The following is a 24,507-nucleotide window of genomic DNA, read 5'->3' on the forward strand; positions in this document are numbered from 1 at the left end:
TCTCATGACTTTGCTTTGGGCTTCCCAAAATGTCTCAGAAAGTATTATTTGTTCATAAATCCATGCTCATTCCTTAAATTAGCCGATGTGGGACTTTTATTATCCAACATCCATCACATCATCAAAGCCCAGTGTCTTTGCCGACATAACTCCGCTAGCGGTCGGAGCACAGCCTCTCTCGCACTTTGTATTATGTAACAATTATAAATTAAAATCAGTAAAAATCTGAGCACATATTTGTAAGATTAAATAGTATTATTGAATTTTGTGTCTAATAAATTTTTAAATTTAAAAAAAAAAATTAAAAATACTTTGATCAATGTTTGACTAAATAATTTTGAATAAATAAAAAACTTAATTTTCCTTGAATTGCGTGATGTAGGAATGGAATTTCATGGTCTTCTAGATGTTCTATGCCCACTTTCTATTGTAAAGGGTATTTTTTAGAGTATAAAATATTACACAATTTTAAATTTAAATTTTTTTAAAAATAATTTCTATTAATTTAAATTTAGAATTTTTTTTTAAAATTTATTTATTAAGCTTTGAAAACTAATTTAAATTTAGACTAAAAAGTGAAATATTTTGAGGGATGGATTAAAAAATATATATATTTTTTTTTTTCCTTTTGTTTTAGTCCCAAAAATGTATTTAGACCATGGTTAACTTAACCATGGTCAGCAACCGCGTCACCGTCGGCTCAAGTTGGCCAATCACCCGCCACCGATTTTTGTACGCAATAAACCATATTCTTCTTTAATTTCTCCGTCGCTTTTTCCCGACGAGATTGGGTATCGAATTCCGTTGAAAAGCTTCGTCGTCAACGGGCAGCCGGCGTGTTGACGGTCTTTTCCGATTCAGTAAGTTTTCGATTCGTGAGGGTTCTCTAAGTTTCTGACCACTATTTTCTGGCTTGAATTACGATTTCATACTAATGCATGAATAAGTTAATATTCTTCTCTAGTTTCTTGAGATTTCTTCTGTCGATTCTTCATTTACGTCCATGTCCTTCAGTTCCGATTCTGTTTTTTTAAACGATCCAGGTAGTGTGAACTTTGATGTCTTTTGTCTCTCTGCTATGTTTTTCCTTCGTTCTGAATTCCTCCAACTCTCCTCTTCTGTGCTTTAGTCTGAATCTAAACTAGTATGGAGCTTATTAGTTCTCTTGTCATGTCGTGATTCGATTTTTTTTTTTTTTTCATTTTCCCCCTTTCCTTCCGATTTTGGATCTCGGATTACGATTTTCTTCTGTTTTATACGATTAAACGAGAAACGGACGATTCGACGAAATTGGAGTTAGAAACACGCTTTGAATCATCCGCTGTGCGAGTTTAGCAACATTTCTGTTCATTTTAGTTGTGGTTAGGTGGTAAATTGGCGTAGTTCTCGAATCAAAACGCATTACCCCCTCCATTCCTATGATAAATTTGAGGTATCGATTTGGTTGCTGGAGGGACGAATATCGAGAATCTCCATAGATTAATTAATTTGTTTACTTTTCTCACCTTTTCTTTCACAAGATGATAATAATATATATATCCTTCAAAGGGCAAGATTAATTACTGAAGTTGTACAATGAGTCTTAATGTGCTGATTTAGAAGTTTAAGCATGGTCCCTTTCTTTTCATGGAGTGGAGTTACGGATTATTCAGGACAAAAAACCATTGGTTTCAGGTTTTAATTGCTTATTTCATCATCGCCTTTTTTTGTTGCCAGATAATATGGTAAATCTATTTTTTTCTTATCCCCCCTCCCTTGTTATTGGTTGGAAGTAAAATAAGTTCACTCACTGTATCTCACTTTATTTGAAATCAATGTCAAATCTATCTGAAATCTATTGACTTCTGGTGTTGAAATGCAGCAGAACAATTTCGAGTTGTGTTGTTGGATGAGAAAGGTTGCTTAAAATTTGAGACTAAATGACTGAGATGGATTCTGACAATGACTTCACATTTTGTCAGGCAAGTATAATTTTTATGCTATAAAATTAGGTTATAAGTTTTCAATTCAATGACATGTTTCCTTTTTTCTATCAATTCGCCTTCTACAGTTGTCATAATGTTTGACACCCAACCTAAGTTATATTACTATTACTGTTATATGAATATATTAGTAGGTGGGTTTACCTGAAAAAGATGATAAAGAGGCAAAGGATCTTGCATATGACATAGGTGATATTACCTTAAGGGATGAATTGACAAATGGCGCCGTCAGTAGGACGAATGTCATTTGGGATGATAATTTGTCAAATGATATCACTTCCAGAAAGCAGGCAACAGTGGGTTCCTTGCATTTCAATGTTACTGATATGTCGTCTTCAAAGCAATCAAGCACACAGTCAACAGAAAAGGTGCCAAAAGATGCTGAGAAAGTTGCGAAGGTTTCAGGAAAACAAGGGACTGCTGGGCGTAGGCCTGCAACTCGAACAAAGGTTCCTTTTGAAAAGGGGTATAGCCAAATGGATTGGCTTAAGCTTACTCGAACCCATCCTGATCTTGCAGGTACTTGTGGTGTTATGAAACTCTTAGAATTTGATCTAAGAATCTTATTGAACTTTAGTATGTAACGATTTAGTTCTTGTACTTTCAAATTTGGTACAATTTAATCCCTATAGTAAAAAATTCTATCAAAATTAAGTTTATGTAACCACTTAGTCTTTGTAGTTTATAGAAACACTTAGTTTCTAGTGAGTCTATCCATCTATATATATTACAAATCCCATTAAATCTTGACAAATTTTAACATAGGATTCAATTTCTAGGAAATTGGCGGTACAAAGGCTGACTAGTAGAAACTAAAGTTCAAGGGACTGAAAGTGTTTTCTTAAACCTTAATCTTATGACCTTGGCACATATGTTGATGCTTGTTTGGGCTAATTAGAGGATACAAATTGTTTGCAACTAGTTGATTCTTGGCATGTTCAGGGTTCAGAAAAGCTTCTAAAGATCTATAGTATCCAAATTATAAACTTCACGGAGGATCCACTTGTCATTTCCGTTTGTGTTTGTAACAATATTAATAATATGATAGTTATTATTTGTGTTGCAAAATAGGACACTTTTATTGTCTTCCACATTACTGGTAATTTAATGTTATAAATTCTTATCCCGAGAAATTAATGCAACTGATTTTCAACATTTGTTTTATAATTGTGAATTAGGATTGAAAGGCCAGTCAAATAAAAGGCTTATCCCTATGAGTGAAGTTAAAGAACATCAGACCGAGGGCTCGATGTGGACTGTTCTGAAAGGTCGTGTGTACAACATATCTCCTTACATGAAGTTTCACCCTGGAGGTATGGGCATCCACAATTTTTCTATATTTAATTTTTTTCAGTGAATTTGTTATCCATCTGGTTGTAGTCAGTGTGTCTCTGAGGACCCTAGAGTTGGTAAAGTAGCATGACTAGATTTGTAATGCATGTTATGGTGTCTTGTGTTCAAGAATTATCACTTTAGCGTATAACTTCTAATATTTTATATTTAAGGTGGGCCACAGTATCATGTTGTTAAATTCTGTGTAGGATGATTATTCTCCTTTATTCACGACCTAGGTTACTCATAAATACTAGAGGTCACTCATAAATACTAACTTCTAGTCCTACTTATATGTTACTGGTCTATTCTCATGCATAACTTCTAGTTATTATTTGGTTGAGATTCTTGCAATGCATGTTTTAACTGATGCTGAGACGCATTAGATTACATCATAGGCATTTTCTTTTGGGTAGACTTGAAGTATTTGACCTCTTGACAAACTTCTTTATCAGGTGCTGATATACTCATGAAAGCAGTGGGAAAAGATTGTACATCTTTATTCAGTATCCTTGGAATTTGGTTTAGTTTTTTTTGGTTGAAAAGTATCACTTCTTCCTCTATGGAATTTTACTGTTGCCACCTACACCTAGTTAATTTTCCATGCAATTTCAATTGGCTTATTTAATGAATCCTGAATTGGTGTAAAAAAGTTGTCCTTAAACAACCTTCAGATAAATACCATGCATGGGTGAATGCTGAATTTTTGTTGGAGAAGTGTTTGGTTGGCACTTTGGATAATAGTCATTGACAGTTTTATGGCATGTAGCCTTTTGACCATGTCTAGATGGTGTGTTGCATTGCACAAGTAGTCAAAGATTTGGTATCAGAATGTGTTGGGAACGAACTTACTTGAAGGTTCGAAGGTTCCGAGCAATGATAGTATGCACACTTGAATTTGATTTTCAATTAACTTCTAAGATATATTACCTATTCTTAAGCATAGAAAGTTAGGTATTTTCTGGATATTGCAGGGGACAAATCAAATAAAAATCTTGACGGACAATGTTTATATCTATATATTGTGACTATCCAAGAATCTCTTGTGCACCAGGACCAACTATTTGGTTATCTTGATCTTGAAGTTCATAAGATTTTGATATTCTGGATTGGTAAACACTATACACAATGAGATCTTGAGTCTTTTTCTCAACCTTTTGAGTTTATTTCCAACCATATTGGTTGAAGATAAAAGAGGCGACACAATGTTTGATTTTGGAAAAAAAACAGTAGCATATCCCTCCATGACTTAAGCCTCCAGTTGTGGTATAGATCTCATAAATTGTCAATTAGCCATTAATAGTGCCATGAAAGAATGACTTCATCTTAGTTTGATGTTGTCAATTAGCCATTAATGGATCCCATGAAAGATAGGCTTCGTCTAAGTTTTGAAGTTACCAAAGATGTATTATATATATGATTAGGGTTTTTTGCTCAAATTCTTCTCTTCTTCTCCATTGTCTCATCGCTCGATCCTTTCGTGTTGGCCCAAATTTGTACTATATTGGACTTTTTCCTACTAGTTTCACCTCTAATTTACCTGGACGTACCCAAAACACTTGCCACAAACACCTATTATCACTATAGATTTATTTCGAATAACTTTTCACACCTTTTAAAAAAGGAAATTTTAGGGGTTAAAAAAATATTTTTAAGCACTTAAAATTTCATTCCAAACTAATCCTTCAACTAATGTTCACCATATCCGCCTTTGATGTTGAAAGGAAATGCTTCGAAGACTTTTGCAAAGGTGGTAAGGTGCAACTTTCAAAGGTGGTAAGATGAATGAACTTCAATTACACTTCTCCAATAATATTTATAGCAATTTCCATCATATTCATAGTCATTGCTTGTCACAATCCATATCCATTCGGGGGTCGATCCAATAAAAAAAATATATTCAAACGACAAAAAAGAAGTTAGTTTTCTTTGACCAAAACAGGCTTCTCTTCTTTTTATGAAGATAAAATGGTTCTGTTACAATAATTGAAGCCACTGCATGATCGGGAAGTCTACGCAATTAATGCATATGTGTGCGTGCTGTTTCTTTTCCTGTGCTTATAGTCGTCGGCATGGACAAGTTATCACCAAATTTCTACAACTCACCAATGAAGTGGTTATAACCCCACAGCCTTCCTAATGAAAACACTGATAATATACAAAGCACTGAGCTAACAATTTGGAAGTAAAGTGACAATGACAATACAATAAAATTTCAGACCTCTTGATCCTCATCGTCGGAAGATGACGTTGCAGCAAAATGTTGACGCTTTGAGCCGGGTGTCGGGTACCTGTTACAGGAGACTGATGCATCTCGGCATCAAATAAAAAGAGAGATGTGCATGAAAAGTGTTTGTGAGAAATATAAGAAGTTTTCAACCTGATAAGAGGTGGTAGTCCAAAAGTTCATCTTCAGCTTTGAACAGACGGCCCAAGAACACAATGCTTTGAGATAAATTTTGGATGAAAACCCGATTGAAAATTTTCTCGGATTTCTTTCATAGATGGAACTGTTTATACATGAACAAATGCTGTTGAAGTCGCTGTACAGACTTAAGTTAGCAGTCCAAAATAGAGGGAGGGGCAAAAACTTAGAAGGTAAAACCTAAAAGAACTAATACGCCAGATTGAAGATATATAGACCTATAAATTTGGCGTGCTTCGAGTTCGAACGACCGAGACCAGAAGGAGATAACAAGGCTAAAGAATCCCAGTTGATACTACACATCACCCTGGAATGTTCTGCTTTGTAGCTTCCATTTTCAAAAGAAGATCTTTAATATCTGCTTCCATCCGTACCTTCAAGCTCGAGTATTCTCGATGAGCTCTTTCTAGAGCCTGGAGTTCCTCGATTTTCTGCTTATGCACGTCCTCGGCTTCAGTCAAACGCAACTTGGCAATTCTACTTGTGTATTCTTCATCTATTTTTTTGTTTTTTGCAATAGCAATGCGCTTTAAACCTTCTGCTTCTCTTCTAGCATCGTCAGCTCGAGCTTGAAACATTTTGGCCTCTGCATGTTTTATTCTAACAATACTGTCCAATTCATCAAACAGAGGCTCCCTATGAGAATTTATCTGTAATTCTGGCTCCATTACCCGTTTGTCGCTCCGTTCGTAATTCAAACTAGGAAGAGTAATGGCTGCTCTTTCCATTTGGGGAACCTTTTCGGAATATACGGATTTCAACCATGGCGCTTCCAGACATGACCCTGAAACTCCGTTGTTGCTTTTTGATGGATCCTTCCCGGACGGTAGCGGTGTCTTGCCGAGCTTGGAAGAATCAGCAGCATCTGTAGCCACATATCACAAAAAGGTAGAAATTAGCAACATTCCCATTCACACCAACAGCACTACTAGACACTCTAATTCAAATCTCAACGAGTCATAGATAAATGAACTTGTCAACTATCACAAGACATTCCTGAAAAAGAGCTGTTTCACAATGAAAACCAACAGCCAGGCTGCTAAAAAAGACCAGAAGAAAAAAAGTTAGTAAGTCATATAGTAGTCCAATCAAGTCAGGATTTGGAATCCGGATTCGGCACCTAATGGCCCCAACAGTCCCCTACATCTCTCGTGACATGGTCACATTACTTTCTCCTCGCTTTTAGGAGTGGAAACTATCTATGTAGACCAATACGAGTCCTTCCAACATCCTTTGTCTTCACTCACATAGAATTGCTTCAAGCAAAACACGTTTAACTATACAGTTCTTATGATTGAGTCATCAAAAAGGAAGGTGCACCTTGTTGGTATAGGTAGTGAGTTTTAATCTTTTAAGTCTTTCTTAATCATCTAATCTTCAAGATTGCTCTCGTTCGAATGGGGTCTCAATTTATTCATGCACCCATTATTTACTCGGGTGTCACATGCCCACTAGCTTCCTTCTTGGTTCATCCCCAAACCCCATCTTACTAGAAACGGTGCCACATTGATACCATTTATGTAACGACCCATACCTAGGATTCAAAATCCAGATTTGGCACTTGATGGGCCCAACATTCTCTTCTTTTTTCCGCAACATGCTCACGTTACTTACTCCTCGCTTCTAAGAGTGAGGACTATCCCCACAGACCAACATGAGTCCTTCCAGCATACTTTGTCCTCACTCACATGCATCCTAGAAAAAATTCTAGGAGATCACCCAAGATATAATTACTCCAAGCAAAGCAAGCTTAACTATGGAGTTCCTATGATTGAGCCACGGTAAAGAAAGGTGCACCTTGTTGGTATAGGTAATGACTTTCAATTCTTTTAAGCCTTTTTAGTCATCTTATCCTCAAAATCGCTCTAATTCGGATGTGGTCTCGGTTCATTCATGTATCCCTCCTTTACCCGGGTTTCACATTAGCTAAGAGACCATCTTTGGCAAACAAAATAAAGGAATGATAAATTCTGATGCTACCAACCAACCAACCAGCCAACCAAGAATTCTACAGAATAAGACTATCATGTTCAATTGCAGGGCAATAAAAGAAGCCACATAACATGCAAAGCGTAAACTTAGCTTACCAGAAATGAAAGTCATAATATGAGCGTACACCTCTGGAAGATTTGACTTATTGGCCAATCTTGCCAGCATACGGCCAGCAAGTTCATGAAGTTGTTTCCCTCTCACGTCCTTGCTAGCACAAAAAATTCTTCCAACATATTCAAGTTCCCTAGAGAGAGGTTCAACCGTCCAATCTTTAGCAAAATTTTGAAAAACCTCTTTCACAAACCCAAACATCTCTGAAGGGTGATCACAGGCAACACAATGAAACTGCATTTCGGTTGCTCCTCGGTCTCCCGTAGCACTCGGACCGTTTCTAATATAAGATTCGCGTAAGGCACAATCCACATGGCACCAGTGAAGACAAACATCACACCCAACCCAACTACATGTATTAGACGCCATATCAAATTTTGAACAAACAAGACACATACAAGCACTGCAAAATCCATTTTTTGGACCACAAACTTTACAATCACACTCATCCACAGGCAAAAGATTCCTGCATGACATATTTCGGCATCTTAAGTTTAGAAATATCTCAGCTAAGTCGGTCGATCCAACGGAACGTACTTCCTTAAGGAAATCTGGTAGACCAGTTTTTAGGCCAACCAAGATTTCCAGCTGTACTCGATGGCATTTAAGTAGCATATCGATAGTTATGTCCGATCTGTTTTGCAGTGCTTTCTGAATCGCACATAATTGACCACGTTTTTCGGCATTGGACATGATCCCGAAGATGCTTGCTTTCAGAAATGCTCTGAACTGATCTGACATCTCAGTAAATTTCTTGGACATTTCATTCACAGGTTCAGTAATTAGTCTGGCCAGTACTGTGTCTGTAAAATCTGCACCTCCTGTCGGAAGCTTGTCCTGTTCCTTCAAACTACTAGTTCTATATAAACTACCACTGCTAGTCTCTTGCACAATCCTCTTCTTCTCCAAATTATTAGTTAATCCACCATCGTGAGATCCTACTCTCAGTGCAGGCGATTTAACATCATCATTGGGCTTAGAATTTCCCATCAACTGTTTATGAAAGCTTAATTGCCTATCCAGCCCACTCACGTTTTTTGAGCTTTCTTCCTCACATGAATGAGGACCCAGAATGGGTTGAAGGCAGCCATTGCCATTCATCAAAATTCTTTGATATAAGGGAAGTTCCTTCGACTTAGTTTCGTTCTGTGACTGTCCCACCCAAGCTCCTTGAGAAGCCTGATCAATGCCCTGAAATATCGGGCGACTTCCAACGGATTGTTCAAAGTTGTCCATTGAGTTCTGGTTCAAAGAACAGCTTGGGTTGTGAAAGAAAGAGTGAGACCCTGAGAATGACATTGATGGGGCGAACCCATCTGAATTAGTGCAAAAAGTGTTGCTTAGGGACTGTACACTTCTTCCACGACTAGGGGAACTGGGCGCTGGAATCGAATCGCCAGTGGCACCTATAGGTAACAAAACATTTGGTAAGCTAAGAGAAAGATCAAGAGGCTCTAGCATAAGCTTTTCGTCCCTTCGCTTACTATCACCAGATTCATCCACTTTCTCGAGTTTTCTCACCGGAGATCTTGTAAACAACTCAAACCCCCTTGTACTTGGCCCTTCCATATCATTGTCCCTACAAATTTCAGCAGCTCCATGTTCTCTATCTGTCCAAGCTCCATCTTCTGCAGAATATGCTGCATGGGAGGTTGAAGGACTAACAGCCACGCTTTTGCCTTTATCTCTAAAATTTTGAGTGAGTGCGTTGGTAGCTTTTGTTGTCTCTCCATCTGACATTTCTTTTTCTACCTCTTTATTTGATACATCAAAATCCCTGGTCTTCACTTCTTGATCGATGCCCTTGCTTTCCTTGCACTCGTCATCCAACTGAACTGAAGATTCTAACGAGTTCTTGTCATCCGTCCCATTACCTTGTTCTCTTTCACCAACCGAACTGTCTTCCAATTTGTTGCCTTCGTCAGCCACAACATCACGTTCTTCCTTGATACAATTTCCCAAATCAATCGATACATCCCGACTTTCTGATAAACCAGCATCATCACTGCAAGCTTCTCTCTCTTTAGCCACGTCCATGCTCTTATCCAACAACTCAGCCTCTACTACAACACTACCTTTCTGAACTTGGTCTAGATTCTCACTTTCAACCTCCATCTGACCATTATCAGACTCCAAATGCTTTTCTTCTACCACTTTATCTTCACTCTCAGGAAACGATTCAGCTTCACATCCAGTTTCAGATTTGGGAGCTGGTTCGGGTTCAAGATTTGGTTCAGGTTCAGATGCAAGTGCAGTTTCAGCCTCAGGGTCAGGTTCTAATTCTCCTTCCTCCATTTCACTGTTATTCCCACTATCGACCTGCAAGTCCTCCCCCTTTTTCACCTCAATACTCTTTGATTGCTCGCTCTCTGAGTCCTTCGACCTTGTCGGTGACTTGGACTTTGATTCTTGGGCTCTCACACCCCTTGAAGCCAAGCTAGGTGAGGTTCTTAATTTCGATTGCTCACTACTTGAATCTTTCGACAGAGATGGCGATTTCACATCTCTCAATCCCTTGGGAGAATTCCTCCCACTCCCTCTCTCGTCCAATCCTCCAACACCACCACCTCTGCTCCTTGTTCCCTCATCAACATCTTTATTCCAACTCCCAAATCGCCGCCATGAAGATACGCTGCCTTCTCTCCTTGACCTGTCCCGCTCTGATCGAAATCCTTTAGGGCACTCCCTGCGCGACCCAGAGTAGCTTTCTGACCTATGAAGACCAATACGATCCCCTCCACCGCCACCTCCAGTACTACCAGCATAACCCCTACTCTCTCCGCTTTCTCGAAATCGATCCAACCCTTTTCGCCGATCAAACCCCTCAAAATCATGATCTGATCGCTTACGCACCAGCCTCGACCCTTCCCGATCCTCATCCACCGATCGATCCCGATAATATCTACCAGACGAAGATGACAGATTCTTCCGAATAGCCTCGGATTTATGGTAAAGCACTCGATGAGAAGACGAGGTCCGACTCAGCACAGGATCCTTACCTGGATTTTTCTCGACGTATGAATCAAGATCGTCGCAAGACTTCAACCTCTTCATCACGAAATAAACGAACTACGAAATCAAACAAACAGCAACAACAAACTGGACAAAGGATATCGGGCTACAAAGTTCTAAACCTCCGCCGATAACCCATATCGAAATTCACGAAAATACCCCGAGAGCTAGGGCTTCAAAGAACCCTAGCTTTGAAACACAAGTGGTATAAGAAAAGAGAGACGATGAAGAGAAGGAAAATAGAATCATAGAATCGGTTACCGGAAACGGAAGGAGAAATGGAAGGCGGCTGTGGGTGGGGGAGATTGACCGGCGACGGCGAGGAAGAGGGATTTGAGAAGGGACAAAATGGGAATTCAGGAAAAAGGAGAATTCATCATCGGGTTTACAAGCTCAGTCCAAGTAGTCAACGCAGTATAAAAGCAAGAGAGACAGAGTTTGTTACGCAAAGTGCTCAAATTTTGCAGTTTTTAAGTGTCTGAATATATATATATATTTATTTATTTATTTATTTTTGTTATATTAAAATTTTTATACATAATTTTTATTTTTCATTTTCGTTTAATTTCGTATTAAATGAACATCTCTATTTACGATTATGTCCTCTTAAGTGCCATTATTCTCGACACGTGTTTAAAAATAAATTTATTCATGAATTAGAAAATGTTTTTGATTCTCGGCTCGTTGGTAAATTATCAAAAATAAAAAGTTTTCCAATGATATTTGTATTATTTTTAAATGCTTTAATATATTTTTTTAAATAATTTTGCATGAATTTAGAAGAAAAAAATTTTAAAAAAATTATAACTTATTAGGAGAAAAGTGTAATTTTAAATTAGTTTACTAACAAAATAATTACATTAAATTAAATTAAATTAGGTAATATTAATATTTTAACTAATAAAAACAGCCTACCATTTATTATTTTACATTTAATTGTCACGTTTTGTGATTTGCCAGCTGAGATCGGAAGAGGAAAGAGAAGACGGAATCAGAGCCGTCCACGTGGCAAATCAGACGTCAGAGGAAAGGTTGTCAGTATTGGGTTTGACGGTTTGACGCTTTCTTGAATGTTGTCACGTCGCTGCTTTCTGACTCTGACATTAAAAAATAATGGCTTTTTTTTTTTAATTTTCAATTCGAAATTATTGACTTCCAATTTCAGCCGTTGGATGCCGTCGGTCACAATATGCCACGTGTAGGGTAAAGGTGAGACCTACAGTCAAATGTCAGACGAATTTATTATGGGAAAAAGGATTACCAAATTCTCTCTCTTTTATTTGTGAATGGCTTAGCCTATTTCCAAAAGGTCAATGCCCTATTTTAACTATATATATATATATAATTAATTATTTATTTAAAAATTTTGAATTTAAATATTAAAGATAATAAATGCATGTATTTGGATAGGTAGTAATTAATATTAGAGTTAAATGTTTTTGGCTGTTATATAGGTTTTGTTTATTGGAAAAAAATAATTTAAATTATTTGATTGAATTAAAATATTTATATTAACTATATAACTCAAAACAATTGAGTAATTTTCTCTCTTTCCTCTCTCCATTTAAGAAAAGAAAAAGAAACATACATCAAGTAAATAAAAGTTAATTTAGGAGTGTACATGAATCGAATTGGGTTGAGATAATCTTTTAGACCAATTTAAAAGTTCGAGTTTGTTGGCTTAGTAGCTCAATCTTTTGGATGAAGAAGGATTGAAGAGAACGTCATGCATGTTGCACTAACATTGGGTGAAGAGGACATCGTGGAGGAAGAGTGGAGTACCCTCAACACTGTTGTTGCATAGTATACATGCACGTACATGCATGCAAACTACATAAGAGGAATCGGGTTGGACTTGGGAAAGAACGAGAAAGAAAAGAACAACATGGGCATCAAGTGGGTATTGGGTTGGTCGAAGAAGTTTTTTTTTTTTTTTCAAGCTTGGGCCAGCCTTTATATTAGGTAATCGAGTCGAGTTGACCTCGTCATTTGCACACTGAACCTATACTCAACCCAAATCAAATCAAGTACAAAAAATTCAACCCAACCCTTATAATTTGAGTTGGATCGGGTTGTTCTCGAGTTGAATGTAGACCACTAAAATTAATATACAACAAATATAATAAAATCTCATAAAGACAATGGTAATTTAATCAAAATTTTAATACACATTACAAGTGAGAAGAGAAGATTCAGACTCACACCATTGACTAATAAAAGTTCAAATCTCTCGTAAAAAAATCACATACTACACACGTTCAAAGTTTGTCAACTAGAATTCCATTAGGGCGCTCGTTCTACCATCTTAGAACTAAAAGAAAGCATTATTGAAATTTAAATGATAAAAAGTGTAAGATTTTAAAACTAGGAGGAGGATTTAATTAATTAAAGGAAAGAGGGAGAAAAATGCAAGGAGCCTCACCTCACCTCACCTACATAACACTACATTATAATCCTATATTATTTATATCACAAATATCACAAATTTTTACAAATGGAACCTTCCTTACAAGCCCAAATCAAAGGCATACATACCACCTAAGAATGCTCTCTTTGGACAAATCCAGGGACAGATAATGCCCAACCCCATCTAAAAACCTAATATCTATCCATCCAAATCTAGGGGAACCACCAATGAAGGGTTTCAATTTCAACAATCTGTGAGCGCAGCTGAAGGAAGCCAATGAAAAACACACTATTTGAGCATCGCCATGAAGAACGTGCCAGCAATGAATCAAATGGATAATATATACAAAAACAATGGCAAAAATTTGCACAAATATCTTCATTCAATGAGAAGATGAATGTAGTAGCAGCAGCAGACCTTGAAATTTTGTTGCTAGCTACCTCGCTCACCTTGAAATTTATAGCCATTCCATTCATCAAAATATCCTAGAAGTGTCCCCTAAGTACTCATTTTCATATCCATTCCATGGTTTAACTTAACACCCAGCTGCCTTTAGAAAGTTATCATATGGGCTTGAAGGTGGTAGTTGAAAGAGGTGGGGATAGTGTTGGTACTCAATTGAACAAACCCTAGGAAGGATGTCTTTAGTGGAATGCCGGTTCTTGGGAAAATCTGAGTCCACGAATGGGTTTTCGCTCTGCATTTCAATGAGATTTAAAGTTAGATTTTACAAGAAAGGGATGGTTATAACAGCATGCGAGCATGGCAGAAGTAATTGTGTGAACCCAGGTTGATATATGTTCCAAAACACGCTATAAAATCTCCATTTTCTAACGAGAATGCTTCAGTATCCATTTGTCTCTTTATCTAGAATTAAAATTGAAAGAAAAGTGGAGTATATAAGAAAGAACATACCGTATTATTTACACAGAAGTGAACTCGACGCCGCGAAGACTCTTCCTTTCTCTGATTCTTGCCACCATGGGTGGAAGTTTTAACTGGACGTTGCCCTTCACTTGGTTGAGAGTTCGTAAAATTTGATAAATTTTGCTGCTTTCCTTCTAAAAGGGCCTCACAGTTGCTAGCCATATCTTTGTAAGGCACATTTACCGGGAAGGAGCCTGATGTTCTTCCTACTTGATTTGATATGTTGGAAACCTGTAGCATACTCCGTTAATAGGAAAATGCAACAATTGAACAAATTTGATTCTAATAACAAGCATTCTGATGGATATCTTGTCAACATGAGGCAATCGAGAAAAAAAAAAGGGGTAGGGGAATGAAATATCCTCCGACTTAAGCTAGTGCACACCACTTGGAAACATGTAAAAAGAAACTAAGAAATATATCCAGTATTAACTTTAGCCACAATAATAGATCTCAAGAGGCCACATCGAATAAGGGTAAGATAATTAAAATCAAGCCTTTTATCATCCTGTCCTTGATCCCAATAGGGTAAAAATACCAACTATAATGGTGGAGCCACTCGATTCAACCACCAATCAACGAATTTCTGATTGAACTCGGGTGTTTAATCCAATGAAATGGAGTGATTGTTCGGATCACGACTCTCCACAATGGTATGATATTGTCCACGCTCAAATGGCTTTGCTTGGGGATTCCCCAAAATGCCTCATTCCAATGAAGATGTATTCCTTACTTATAAACCCATGATCATTCCCTAAATTAGCCAATGCGGGACTCCCTCCCAACAATTCTCAACGATCCTCCCCTCGAACAAAGTACACTATAGAGCCTCCCCTGAGGCTTATGGAGCCTTCGAACAACGTCCTCTTAATCAAGACTCGACTCCTTCTCTGGAGTCCTCGAACAAAGTACACCATTTGTTTGACACTTGAGTCACTTTTGACTACACCTTCGAGGCTCGCAGCTTCTTTGTTCGAGATTTAAGGATTCTATTGACATAGCTAAGTTAAGGGCATGACTCTAATACCATGTTAGGAATCACGACTCTCCACAATGGTATGATATCGTTCACTTTGAGCATAAGCTGTCATGGCTTTGCTTTGGGTTTCCCCAAAAGGTCTCTCATACCAATGGAGATGTATTCCTTACTTATAAACTCATGATCATTCCCTAAATTAGCCAATGTGAGACTCCCTCCGAACAATCCTCCATAGGATGGGGCAGCAGATTATGAAAGAATGAAGTTTACATTTTTTTTTCATTATATACTACACACGGTAGCCAAAGAGGTTTGTTGTCAATTTTCCTGGTCAGTAAAAAACATTCATATTTTCCCTTTCCTTTTAACTTGATCATCCTACTTTTGTAGTTCGCATCTGCACTGATTTTCAGTTGCATTTGTGGAGAACATATAAAAACTACATTTTCTTGTCTCACTTTATACAGCTATAGGAGCTCAACTGTATAGCGTTGTTAACTTACCAACTTCAAAAGTTCATCAGCACTCATGACAGTTGGACTTTCCAAGGGGTTCTCTATCTCAAGCTCATTCTGACTTTGAGGTTCATCACATAAGTTACCGTTATCAACCTGCCAAGTAAGCCAAAATGTAAAGTGAAGTCCACAACCCGAAAATCAGTGCAACTATTGGACAGGAAGATGAAAGAAGTGAAAGGAACCAAGTCAGATGTTTCTTCCTTCAAGGGTCCACATTTATATATTTCTCCTGGTGTGACAAATAACTGAGCTCCTAACGGACATGCATCATCTGGTAAAAAATCTTGGAGTAGTTGCTCTCTGATGGATGATAGCTCATTCTGCTTTAAAGATCACACAAATTAGTTATATTTACTAGAAATAGAAACCGACGATCTACTTTGTGGTATACTGAAATAATGCTTACTTCTGACATATTTTCGCATGTTTGCAAAATTAGGTTAGCAAATGACTTTTTAGATTGGCTTTCACTTTGATCAACCGCTGAAAGTGACTTCGCAGCATTTTCATTGTCTTCTTTTGATCCATAAACCTGTTTGGGATTGTCTTGTCCTAAATTAACAACCTGTAACTTGCAATCTTCTACCAACTTTAGAAAGGGGTCAACCTGATAGAAGTAAAAATTCATATCAATTAGAAGAACATTATTCAATAAAGTTAAAATGTCTAACTTTCTTTGGATTCCACATTCTAGGCAGGACTAAAAAAAATAATAATAATAATAATAAAAATAAATTCTGAAGTCAGATCAAGAACACACTTAGGCATCCAGAATAGAGAGATATGAACTAAAGACTAGACACATTTGTACTACGTATGAATCAGAGTGGCAATTTTTTTTTTTTTTTTTTTTTTACACCTACTGTTTCACTAGTAAGGGCAGCTTTAGCACGAGGGACAAGAGGCATGATGTTGTAAGCTTTTGATGTGAAGATGATCATCGATGTTGCCAACATAAAAAGGGATCTACGCTGTGATGGTCGCAACTGGCCTGCAATTTCGTAAAAGACTCTTTTAGTTGCAGAGTTGGCCTAATGAAGATCCACTCAAAGTGGACATATGACTGGTGATGAAAAATATCTTTCCATCCAAATACATTTGGAATGTCAATTTCATCTTTACACTTTTTCTAACTGAAGTGTTGTGGGCCAGTTAAACTCACTAGGTTACTAGCCTTTCCTCCACTCATATGTCAAGTAAATAAACTACAAAATTTTGTTTGATCCATTAAAGAAAAAATAGCTGTTTCTTTACAAAGATAAAGAAAGGGCCTTTATTTCTACAAAGATCCACATCTAGTATGACATCATTTTTATGGAGTCAGTTTTCAGGATTCCAAATGATCTAGGTTTTCAATTACGGGATCTTCAAATAAAAGGAAGAAATGATGAAAGATCTTACAACTTGACACCCCAGTGTTTACCACAATATTTCGAAGAAATGAAAAAAACTGGTACGATAATTTTATAAGAGCTTGCTCGCAAAGTTTTGACATCACAATGAGGTACTCAACCTCGCTCATGTTTGAATGGGATTATAAATTTAGCAAGATTTGAGAAACTGAACAAATGAAATAAAACATTTCGTTAGTTCTAGAATGTTCCCTACCTCCAGAAAGGGAAATGCTCCGCAAGGAAAATGCAAGTTGGTAACTTCGAATGAGCGTCTCATGCCTCGAGCGCTGTGTATAAGGAAATAGAAAATTCATATAGGTAGTTACAAAATTGTTAAGTATCAACTGGAACCGTAAAGAACTAAAGGATAAGCTGATATCTTAATGTAACATTTATTAGGCTTTGTATGAGTTCACAAGAATTAAGAGAACTCTAAACTTAGCTGAATTCCTAGATGTATTTAGAATATGAGAAAATAAAAATGTATATCGTGGCTTGGTTGAAGCTCAGATGACCTTAAAAACTGTTAACTGAGTTCCTTTTTACTCAAAAGTCATCCGTGTTTTCTGATTTTCTGTAATAGCTCAACTTAAGAGCACTCCAAGTACTCTCACGAGATGTTTAATGCCCTACATAAATGCCCCTTGGGCTTCGTAAACTCTCCCACCTACGCTAGATTGAGTTCAAAAGCCTCTTAGAGCCCTTTGGTACCAGAATGCAATCCATCAATCCAACCCCGTGGGATGAAACATCTATTATTACCTTTAATAATTAGAGGATGCACTTTTAGTAGTCTAAATCAGAAAGCAGTTGGCTGACTAGAATATGTTGGTTCTCTAAAGCTTTACATAGGGCTCAACTCAAAAAATTCATAATTCATAATTCATAACAAATATAAAAGCATTAGAACTTTTAAGTTGTAATATACTGTGAAAACATTCGTTAAGTATCATGCTAAGCACGTATACTTTACTTGGTTTGATCATAAAGGATTTTTAATGAGGGTGTATGCACTAATTTGGAATCTTGCATTGACTCCATTGACTGAAGTTGAACATAAAAATTACATGTGGATCCAATTCCATGGTAAAATGAGGGGAGACATCAGTAAATCATCTAATGGGTAATTATTTGATTGTAAGACCTATTCATCAATCCTCAAAGTTCTCATAACCAGTTTCAGTCCACCAAGCAATGTTAGGAATCTAAGTTTGCAACTACAAGAGCCTCAAATCATAAATCACCATTTTTTTTATGCAATTCATCGAAAGGTTTTCAATTCTATAATTTACTTATGAATGCCCCTTTGAACTATCAAAAGGTTAGTTAGCTCGATAACAGTTCACAAAACCTATGAAATTTGTTCTTATTCACAAGAATAGTTGTCATTTCAAAAGAATTTTCTCTAGCCCTCCCACCTTAAGTTTTCTTCTCAATTTTGAGCAATCCAGTAACTATCCATTTGAAACTCATGCTTATCATGCTAAACCATTGGATCAATACCTCATGAAAACAAGTTTGGATCCTAAATTTTAAATAATAAAGATAAAAGCACATTATAATGCCACATGAACAATTATATAAGAAGCAACTGTGACACATTCTTCTAAAAAACATAACTAACTGATGCAAGCTAATAAATACTATCCATCAAAGTTGTAAAAAAAATCACTTTACACAATTGTAAAATATCATTCATACTTGATGCCTTTACAAGCCAAAATGTCTTTCAGAAGTAAAAATATCATTATCTTTTTTTTTTTTTTATTAGCTTTTATCATTAACATACCAATACACCATTAGCCATAATGATGATTGACACTGCCAGAGCTGTTATAATATTAGTCAACCCAAAATGAAGCTAACAATAGAAAAGAAATACGTTCTCTTAATTTCAGACTCCGAATATGAACTATATTACTTGATGCCTGCAGAATACTGATTCAATATATTGCTTGAACAAACAACAATGAATTTACCTTAGTCCGTGCAAATAGCAACACCAGGCAGTAAGTATGAGCAATTGCTTCATAGTTTTCAGGTTTGTTTAGAGGAGAGATAGATTGTGCCCATATTGATGAGAGCAAAGTGGTAATCTGGCGGCTGTTTAGCCTAAGGAACATCGCCTGAAGATTTAATTCAACAAAATGAAAATATCAGGCAACCAAGAAACCATAATAGAGGAATCCTTACTGAAACGGTTATAAAAACCAACATACATACCTGTTCCTTTTCTGCACTTCTCAAATCTTTCTCATCAGCAACCATACTAGGTGGATACATTTTCACACTATAAGCTCGGCTGTAACCTGACTTCAGTCTATTTAGCATAGTATTATTGTTGAGCTTTGGATCATCGTCATCTAAAATTGAATCTGTAGCTAGAATTGATGGATCCTTTTTTACAGTGTAAACTCGGCTGTAAGTTGACTTCAGCCTGTTCAAAATGGAATCACTTTCAACCTTTGTAACCTGTTTAATAATAGGCTTTTCAGCCACCCTCAAGATGATGTTCTCTTCTACAGAATAATGCTCAACTTTCACTTTCTGAAAAAGTGCTGCAGAAGAGGAAAACACAGAAACAGTTCTTGACAGTGTCCTTTGAATATAAGCGGGCTTTGTGGAGTGGGGAATAGAAGCATGAGGACGTGGGCAGACAGATGATGGAACAAGAACAACAGAAAATATGCGGTGGGCACCAACTCTGGTTTCATGGTCTGAGCAAACCATTGCTAGTAGTAATTGATGAAATAATGCCTCAGGAAAAGCCTGCAACACATTTGTTAAAAGCTTAGAAGACGGGAGAAGAGGGGTAAAGAAAAGGTGGTGCAGAACACATAGAGCATGTGCTCTTGCCTTATCTTGATATGCCAAATTTGGTATTGATGCCACAATTTGAGCTGTACGGAAGACAGTAGAAATCAATGTTTTGGCCATCACCGGAATATTTGACAATTTTTCTAGCATTGCAGCCATCATCTCTAGAATAAGACCTGCATCTCCAACCTAGATAACATTTCAGAAAATCAGCACTATATCCATCACAAGGATGTTTGGAAGTCGAAAAGATCATAGAAATCAAATTTACTGTGGTGTGCATCTATGGCATATATGGTATGCATGCAAAAGCGAAAAGAAACTGCTGTGATCTTTATACATGCATTATGTGTAAAAGTTAAAATGAAGGGACCTTGCCTATAAATAGGCATTTCCCTTGTTTGGAATCTGTAGTTACTGGTTTGACAGGTAACTTCAGCCTAGCTACCAACCTTTTGGTAGCTACATTGCCATGATATTAGGTACATCAAATCCCTTACCCTAAGGATACCAACTTATGGGGTTGATTATCAATAAGCATTAGTTCTTGTTGCCAAAAATAACATGACTAGAGTCATTTTGTCTTCTGTAGCTAATTCTGAGTAGCTTTGACACCAACTTGATGTGAAAAATAATTTTCTCAAAGGCGACTTAAGGAACAAGCTCTTATGATTTACCACCGGGTTTTGAAAAGGAACTTGGATGCAATAAAATATGTAGACTAAAGAAACCTCTCTATGGCTTCAAGAGAACTTGGTTCAAGCTGTTTGAAAAAGATGTGACTAGTTATACATCCCTTCAGAGTTAGGTTGACTATACTATATTTTATAAACAATCTAAGAATAATAAGATCTCAATTTTGATTGTTGATGTAGATGATATTATTTTCATGTGTGATGATAGAGCAGGTCTAGTTGATCTAAAGAAAGATCTTAGGAGTTCCAAATCGAGGACTTGGGAACATTAAAATATTTCTTAGAGTTGGAATTTGCAAGATCAAATAAAAGGTATCTTTGTAAATCAAAGAAAATATGTCCTTTGACTTATTTGAAAAACAGGAATGCTTGGCTACGAGCCCAATTTGAAATTACAAGCAACAAAAGCGGAAGAAAAGGGGAAGAAATAAAGGACAAGAAATGACACCAGAGACGTGCAGGAAGATTAATTTATTTGTCTCGTACACGTCCAAACAGTGTTCTTACTGTAAGTATGGCAAGTCAATTTATGCAACGTCTAGATCAATTTATTTTGAACCTGCCTATAGAATCTTAAGAGATTTAAAAGGAGCTCTTGGAAAAGAAATTTTATTTTATTAAAAAACAACAATCACTTCCAAGTAGAAGTCTATATTGATGCAGAATAAACTAGAAATACTATTGATAGAAATCTATCTTTAGCTACTTCCATTTGTTGGAGGAAATCTAGTTACCTGGTGAAGCAAAAAGCAAAATGTGGTGACCAAAAGTATAGCTAAAGCAAGCCTCAGCCCATAGAATTAATGAAGGAATATGGATCAAAAGAATACAAGAGGAATTGAAGTTCCCTTGAACTAAGCCTATTCAAATTTATTATGACAATAAAACTGTCATATCTATAGCTCATATCCCGTTCTATATGTTAAAACAAAACATATTGAAGTTTTTTTTAAAATTTACTAAAGAAAAGATTGATGTTGGTGCTACATGTGTCATTTATCTCCAGACAACAGAGTAAATTGCTAATGTACTAAGGGACTTTCAAAGAAGTAATTTGATAAATTGATTGATAAGCTGACTATGGAAGACATCTTTAAACCAGCTTGAGGGGGAGTGTTGGAATTTCTAGTCTTTATAATTGTGTAAATATTAGTTGTCAATATTCAGTCTTTATTATTTTCATTCTTTCCTTATATTGTAATAGGTCTTTCTCCAATATAAGAAGACCTATATGTTGAGGATTGCTGGAGTCCTACATTGGTTAATTAAAGGGAAGATTATGGGTATATAAGTAAGGGATACTATCTTCATTGGTATGAGGTCTTTTGCGGAAACCAAAAGCAAAACTATAAGAGCTTATGCTCAGAGTGGACAAAATCATACCATTGTGGAAGCTCGTTGTTCCTATAAGTGGTATCAAAGTCATGCCCTTATCTTAATTTAGCTATGTCAATAGAATCCTCAAGTGTCGAACAAAAAAGTTGTGAGCCTCAAAGGTGTAGTTATAGTGACTTAAGTGTCGAACAAAGAAGTTATGAGCCTCAAAGGTATAGGCATGGTGAAGATTCATGGTAGAGCACTATTGGACAAGCAATGTGCTCTAGAGAAGAGGAGTTGCGTAGATAGTACTATATGGATAGATATGACTCTTTAAATGGAGACTCAATGGTATAATTTGTTCGATAGGAGGATTGTTGTCAATTGTTGGAGTCCCACGTTCACTAATTATAGGGAAGATCATAGGTATATAAGTAAGAGACACTATCTCCATTATACAAAGCCTTTTGGGAAAACAAAAGGCAAAGCCATGGGAACTTATACTCAAAAGTGAAGAATATCATACCATTGTGGAGAGTCATTGTTCTCTCACTAAATTGCACCTATTTGAATAACATACTATTACTCTCCTCAATTTAAGAGACTAGTTTTTGCAGTATGAATCTACCCTTTTTCATCTGAACCAAAAATAGTATTAGTGACATAAAATTCCTTAAATTTCTCCTTTATTTACACTTGTCATTGGCTTCTTGATCTGCTTTGTAACATCATTGTGAAGCTGCAGATCATCTCCAGTTGTTTAAACCCCTTCTTCACGAAGAAAAGTACGCTAAGTAGCAATGAGTATCATTAAGCCAATAGTTAGTCGAGGCTGTCTTGTTAAAATTTAATTCTAATTCACGTCGACCACTTCCTTTGTGTGTCATTTGTTTTCTTACTAAATATTCCACAGATCTCCACTTTTGTCTCTATACGGCTCCAAGTCCAATGTCCTCTCCTGCATCTTCTTTCTTCTTAAAAAATAAGGTTAAAGTTCAGTAGGAAGAGAACTGGTGTTGAACACAGTTTCTAGTTCAGAACTCTCCTGCTGTTTTAGTGTCCGATAAAAACCCACTTTTCACATGGTTTGCTTGAACCGCTGGAAAGGCCATGGAAATTCTAAGCTTTCTCTTTACTAATTGCAGTACAGTCCATGTCCTGATTCCTTCCACCTTCACCGCCAATGAACCATAAAAACTTTAGTGTTAGAAATACACACTTGGCTGCACTGATGCAGAGTTTACTTTTAGATAATGTAAGAAAATGTACCTAAGCATTTTGCCTGGCTGTCCATTTCCTTCCATTAGACAAAAATGTCAGCAAAGTAGATCACTGAATTCTTCAAATGAGGTTGTAAAACCAGGGTGAACCTACTTGGGGCATTACTAGTCATTTAAACAACACACCCTCAGCCTTGAATAAAAGTTGCTTTCCACACGTCTACAAGTCATAATCTAACAAAAAGCTACCCACTTTTTGAAAATAAATTAAGAGTATGCACCACTTAAGTGATCTAGGAGACCAAGTAACAGTAAAATGGGGAACCTAGGCTAGGCTATAATTGGTAGTAATCTTGTTCATGGCCCTATTAATATAAATGTATATAACCTTCGATTAGGTGTAAGGACTGTGGATACTGCACATGAACTCATAATTGGCCCAGTGAACCCCTTATTCAGAAGGTCCATCCCATAATGGGGAAACTAGGTAGGGTAGCGACAAGAGAATGATTGCTTAGTGTGGATAGGCTATTTACCAATTCACTAGAGCTGATGTTGAAAACTCATTTAATAATGTCATTACCCTGTTACTGGCACCTAGGACTCAATCTACTCTTCTCCTTTGAATAACAGTGTCAGTAGAGAGTCAACCTCCTCCTTAGTTGTGACAATGTATTTGTTCCTTTCGGCTACAATATACTTCCTCGTTTGGGGTTGCCTCATGAGTCTTGACAGTGTTATGCAGTAGTAGAAAATCTTTCTTGATATTCTAAAAGAGCTTTTTAAGCGTTTTTGTGTCCATGGAACATTGTTTGAAGGTCATATAGGCAAAGTCTTACTAAGAAAACGCGGGATGCTTCTATTTCAACTACATCACACTAATACAATTGAAGGGGAATCTAGGACATACTTTACTGGCTATAAATCCAGCACCTTTCTTGATCCATGCAATCTTGCAAGGTGTGGGATGGGGTTTGCTAGATTCTCACAACTTTTGAGTTTTGCAGTCTATAATTACCTCATAAACCATGTCATTTATACCTTTTCCTCAAGAGGATGGTCCTTGTTAGGCATGAAAAATGTTTTTGTGCTATCCAGACAAAATGTTCACCTTCCTCCTTATAAGAAAATTGCTTTATTTTTAATGGCTTCCCTTTAAGATGCCATTCCATTCTCTGATTCTTATTGTATCATATCCTATTACCCAACAAGCATACGTTGGGCATCACTCATTTGACCTGTGTCCTGTTTGAACCTGTAGCAACTGATAAGATCCTGAATTAGTTATAGGTAATATTGGGGTCAATAATCTGTCCACTTTTGTTCACTCAGTCACTCTTTCTCTCTTTTTTTTTTTTTTTTTTTTTTTTTCAGCCGTC

The 24,507-nt window shown here is 36.8% G+C and overlaps 3 protein-coding genes across 11 annotated transcripts in view; 1 reads left to right on the forward strand and 2 right to left on the reverse strand.

The window, feature by feature from the left end:
* The first annotated feature begins 714 nt into the window (after positions 1-714).
* LOC111461137 (cytochrome b5 domain-containing protein RLF-like) lies at positions 715-4,391 on the forward strand. 2 transcript variants are annotated; one of them, XM_023104632.1, is made up of 6 exons: positions 715-860; positions 1,862-1,961; positions 2,117-2,501; positions 3,161-3,295; positions 3,770-3,820; positions 3,989-4,391. In XM_023104632.1, the coding sequence occupies exons 2-6, from the start codon at positions 1,920-1,922 to the stop codon at positions 4,063-4,065; spliced, it is 690 nt and encodes a 229-aa protein (XP_022960400.1). In that variant the 5' UTR covers positions 715-860; positions 1,862-1,919; the 3' UTR covers positions 4,066-4,391. The 2 variants fall into 2 exon arrangements, with proteins under 2 accessions (XP_022960400.1, XP_022960401.1); XM_023104633.1 differs by having other exon boundaries at positions 729-860; positions 1,865-1,961.
* Positions 4,392-5,295: 904 nt separating this feature from the next.
* On the reverse strand, positions 5,296-11,284 carry LOC111460788 (protein OBERON 4-like). 2 transcript variants are annotated; one of them, XR_002713466.1, is made up of 4 exons: positions 7,827-11,284; positions 6,041-6,604; positions 5,695-6,005; positions 5,296-5,605 (listed from the first exon to the last, which is right to left on the reverse strand). XR_002713466.1 is itself a non-coding variant. In XM_023104080.1 (2 exons), exons 1-2 carry the CDS (start codon positions 10,894-10,896, stop codon positions 6,042-6,044), a joined length of 3,633 nt encoding a protein of 1,210 aa, XP_022959848.1. In that variant the 5' UTR covers positions 10,897-11,284; the 3' UTR covers positions 5,296-6,041. The 2 variants fall into 2 exon arrangements, 1 of the variants encoding a protein (XP_022959848.1); XM_023104080.1 differs by having other exon boundaries at positions 5,296-6,604.
* Positions 11,285-13,297: 2,013 nt separating this feature from the next.
* Positions 13,298-24,507, reverse strand: part of LOC111460970 — a 21,381-nt gene continuing 10,171 nt past the window's right edge. For 5 of the 7 annotated variants that reach the window (XM_023104366.1, XM_023104364.1, XM_023104371.1 and 2 more), the window contains 10 exons: positions 19,936-20,085; positions 19,303-19,848; positions 19,059-19,205; positions 17,294-17,366; positions 16,549-16,676; positions 16,092-16,292; positions 15,868-16,008; positions 15,671-15,778; positions 14,177-14,419; positions 13,298-13,958 (listed from right to left, as the gene is read on the reverse strand). In XM_023104366.1, the coding sequence (XP_022960134.1) occupies positions 13,797-13,958; positions 14,177-14,419; positions 15,671-15,778; positions 15,868-16,008; positions 16,092-16,292; positions 16,549-16,676; positions 17,294-17,366; positions 19,059-19,205; positions 19,303-19,848; positions 19,936-20,085 (1,899 nt within the window). In that variant the 3' untranslated portion in view covers positions 13,298-13,796. The remainder of the gene's footprint in view (positions 13,959-14,176; positions 14,420-15,670; positions 15,779-15,867; positions 16,009-16,091; positions 16,293-16,548; positions 16,677-17,293; positions 17,367-19,058; positions 19,206-19,302; positions 19,849-19,935; positions 20,086-24,507) is intronic. The other 2 variants (XM_023104367.1, XM_023104370.1) reach the window with 2 other exon arrangements.

Source organism: Cucurbita moschata, unplaced genomic scaffold, assembly GCF_002738365.1.
Source record: "Cucurbita moschata cultivar Rifu unplaced genomic scaffold, Cmos_1.0 Cmo_Scf00024, whole genome shotgun sequence".
In the NCBI taxonomy this organism is placed as follows: Eukaryota; Viridiplantae; Streptophyta; class Magnoliopsida; order Cucurbitales; family Cucurbitaceae; genus Cucurbita; species Cucurbita moschata.

Bases quoted from the DNA above. Each gene is read 5' to 3' on its own strand.
- LOC111461137 (XM_023104632.1), top strand. From the start codon at position 1,920: ATGACTGAGATGGATTCTGACAATGACTTCACATTTTGTCAG. The intron at 1,962-2,116 runs GCAAGTATAATT...ATATATTAGTAG, and splicing joins ATGACTTCACATTTTGTCAG to GTGGGTTTACCTGAAAAAGA. The intron at 3,821-3,988 runs GTATCCTTGGAA...AACAACCTTCAG, and splicing joins AGATTGTACATCTTTATTCA to ATAAATACCATGCATGGGTG.
- LOC111460788 (XM_023104080.1), bottom strand. From the start codon at position 10,896: ATGAAGAGGTTGAAGTCTTGCGACGATCTTGATTCATACGTCGAGAAA. The intron at 6,605-7,826 runs GTAAGCTAAGTT...ATGTGGCTACAG, and splicing joins TATTATGACTTTCATTTCTG to ATGCTGCTGATTCTTCCAAG.